Here is a 3,089-nt window from a genome sequence, read left to right as displayed (position 1 = left end):
GGCCCCCCTGTAGGAAAGCATTAAATTCGCCGATACCCGTTTATACCCCTGGGTGCAGAGAGGCACCGTGAGAGTAAAGTGTCTTGCCTAAGAACACAACACAATGTCTCTGCCCAGGACCCGAACCCGGACCACTCACTCCGGAGGCGAGCACACTAACCATGAGGCCACCGCGCCTTCGACCCTCCACCTCTAGGGACTGAAAGATCTACGACGCAGTCGTCAACGAGAGCGCCACAAAACAATATCATTGGTTAAAAGAGGTCAAATAATCGTGTTGGACGTGCGGCAAGCAACTTAAGATACTCGCATGATACAACAACAACGACGTGAGATCACCTGAATTTGAGGTTTTGACGACAACGAGAGCGTTGAAAAAAATTGAACCTTTCATTCTGTATTCTAACTCTGAAACCGCTCGAACCAATTTATTTTTAGGACACTTCGTCCACATTGTGCGAAAACTTACGATAGTGCAAAATTATATCTATAGAGTCAAAACCCATAGATATCTTGGGATAGAAATAGATAATACTCATGTGGCATTTTCGTATTGACCACATTGTTAAAAAAGGGTCAAATGGCCTGGCTGTTTTGAAGCGAGCTAAGGCTCCAGTACCGCGGAGTACCCTAATTAACATGTATACTGCTCTTCTTGACTACATTTCGACTGCTGTAGCCCTGTATGGGGTTGCATTGGAAAATGTCAGTCTAAAACATTACAAAAGTTACAAAATAGTGCGTATTCTCGGTTGCGAGCGCGCGCATTTCGAAATTTTTCGTTCTGTAAACGTAATGCACAAGCCAGTACAGAAAACTCGTACTCGTAGAAGTCGTTCTCGTACTCCAATCTGAAGGTCCCTGCTAACTCTGATTATACGACTCCATCCTCTAGTTTACTGTATGACCTTGGCTGGGGTACGTTTGAAAAAAGGCTTTCGAATTACCCAGAGGTTACTATGTACAAGGTGATCAATTTGTTCCTTCCCAGACTGATTCCTGAAGCACTATCGAGGCGCTACACTTTGGAAAAGCCTCTCCATTCAAGCAAGAAATCCCTGACAGTATAACTGTTTTCTTTTATTATCCTTGTAAATATAGTATCGTTAATAAACACATCCCCATTTTAGCCGTTTTACTTTTAAATTATTCAATGTTAGATTAAATTGTAAACACACGGTTCGATGAAAGAACATAAATTACTTATATTCATATGAACTGATAACGTGTAAAGCTTATGTAAGTATGTGTAGGCGAGGTTTTCGTGGATGTTGCCGTGACGGTCGTAGACCTTAAAGTTTCTTTCATAGTTTTGTGGCATCTTCGTCGTATCTTAAACTCTTTATTTACTATCTGTTCGACTGCTCACAGCAATCCCTTCCGTTCTAATCTCTACCGAATTGTGAGGTCTTAAGGAAGGACAAACGTTGTATGCTAAAGACTTAACTGCGTTCTTTAAATCTGGCTTCCGAAGAGTGTAAAGAAGCGGGTTACATAAAGACGAACATAATCGAAGATAGTATATGACAAGAGTGGTGATGTAAGGTAAGACCTGAACGGTATCTTCCAAATAATATTGCAGGAGATCCAGAATAAAGTATGGCAGCCAACAAGCGACGTAAATAAGTAATAATAACACGCAAATAAACACAACTTTTCTCTGTCGTCTTTTAAGTCTCTTCTCGGACTTCAAAGACTCGGCCGGTAAATTTTCCCTCATTATCCTGTGACATTGTTGCCTTAGCAACTGCAACATACGAGTGTCAAGAACAGTCATGACAACCAGTGGAATGACAAAAAAGACAGTCCCCTGGAAGAGTAAGTATGCATTTTCCTTCTCTTGTACCTTTGCCAATTCTTCTGCAGCGGTTTCCATTGCAGTGACTTGCAAAGTCCATGAAAGGCGAACTAATGCAGAAAGACTTACCAGCAAGGTTAATCCGAGACTCGCAAAAATGCGAGAGCGGTTGATAATTTCGCGATAGCGCAACGGCCATATTATATAGACGTAACGATCACATGTCATGACCAAGATGTGTGATATGGTAGACATGGCCGTAAAACTGAAGAAGGTGGTGGAACTTTGGCAAACAGAAATCCAGAATGTGGAGGTGCAAGTCACCATGAGCGGGATGCCGATAAGTCCCACGAGAAGATCAGACACGGCTAAACTAGCTAGAATAATATTACTTATTTTCCTGAGATGTGAATTGCAGCTAATAAGCGAGATAACACCACTGTTTATTAACAGGATGAAGACCATCATGACTAGCGCGGGAATTGTGTCGGATGGAATTCCAGGAGAACTCCCAAGATTAGTTTTTTTTTCCAAATTGGGTGTTATTATCCGATGCATTCGAGTTTCCTTCCATTTCAAAGCCGTTTTGACATGCCATGCTATCTGTAAAGTGCTCTTTATGGCAAGGTACACTTCATTTCTCTCGTCTTTACATGTTTACCGGGGTATCTTGTTGTCCTAGACGGCGATAGTTTTTGGTTTTCCCTGTTTTCAAAGAAATTTAACCATTCTTCAGAGTTCCGGCCTTTCTGAAATTCATTCTCGCTACAAATCTGTAAAGAAAAAAAAGAGTAGTTGCGATCGCAACGATCATTCTCAATTCAAAAAGTTTCCTTTTTGCACAGCTGTTTCACCCTGTCTTCTTGTTAATTTTCTTTAACTTTAATATTTGGAGAACATCTGTTTGCATAACAACAGATCTGTGTGTTTATCTTGTTTGTTTTAGGGTGCGGCTGCAACCTTTGAAGTACGCTTTCAAAACACGGCTTTTGTCATGGTGAAGTTCCTCTCTGTAAAATGTTAGGAAAATTACCTGTACATCTTATGAATGATTCCTAACCATTTCATTGTAAAACAAGAAATTGTAAAGAAATCGAGATCATAGCGGCGATATCTTCTCGGAGGGGCTAAATCCAAATCTGAGTTGAATTACAATGCTGATTTAGGGTAGAAAATAACACTTGAATGTGTTCTCAGAGAAAATGCTGATGTCGTTGTTTAGAACATCAATCGCTCTTCAGAACAAGAGTCGAGTTTGTTGCATGCCTAACACAGTTTTCCAACCTAGTTC

General features: G+C 40.8%; 1 protein-coding gene across 2 annotated transcripts in view; it reads right to left on the bottom strand.

Moving 5' to 3' along the window:
- Positions 1–1,096: 1,096 nt before the first annotated feature.
- LOC138058189 (histamine H2 receptor-like) overlaps positions 1,097–3,089 on the bottom strand; it is a 12,417-nt gene continuing 10,424 nt past the window's right edge. For both annotated transcript variants that reach the window (XM_068904076.1, XM_068904077.1), the window contains exon 2: positions 1,097–2,571. In XM_068904076.1, the coding sequence (XP_068760177.1) occupies positions 1,343–2,356 (1,014 nt within the window). In that variant the 5' untranslated portion in view covers positions 2,357–2,571 and the 3' untranslated portion in view covers positions 1,097–1,342. The remainder of the gene's footprint in view (positions 2,572–3,089) is intronic.

The sequence above is a fragment of the Montipora capricornis genome, chromosome 7 (assembly GCF_036669925.1).
Source record: "Montipora capricornis isolate CH-2021 chromosome 7, ASM3666992v2, whole genome shotgun sequence".
In the NCBI taxonomy this organism is placed as follows: Eukaryota; Metazoa; Cnidaria; class Anthozoa; order Scleractinia; family Acroporidae; genus Montipora; species Montipora capricornis.
The sequence above is the reverse complement of the archived record's forward strand: the minus strand, read 5'-3'. Positions and strand labels throughout refer to the sequence as shown.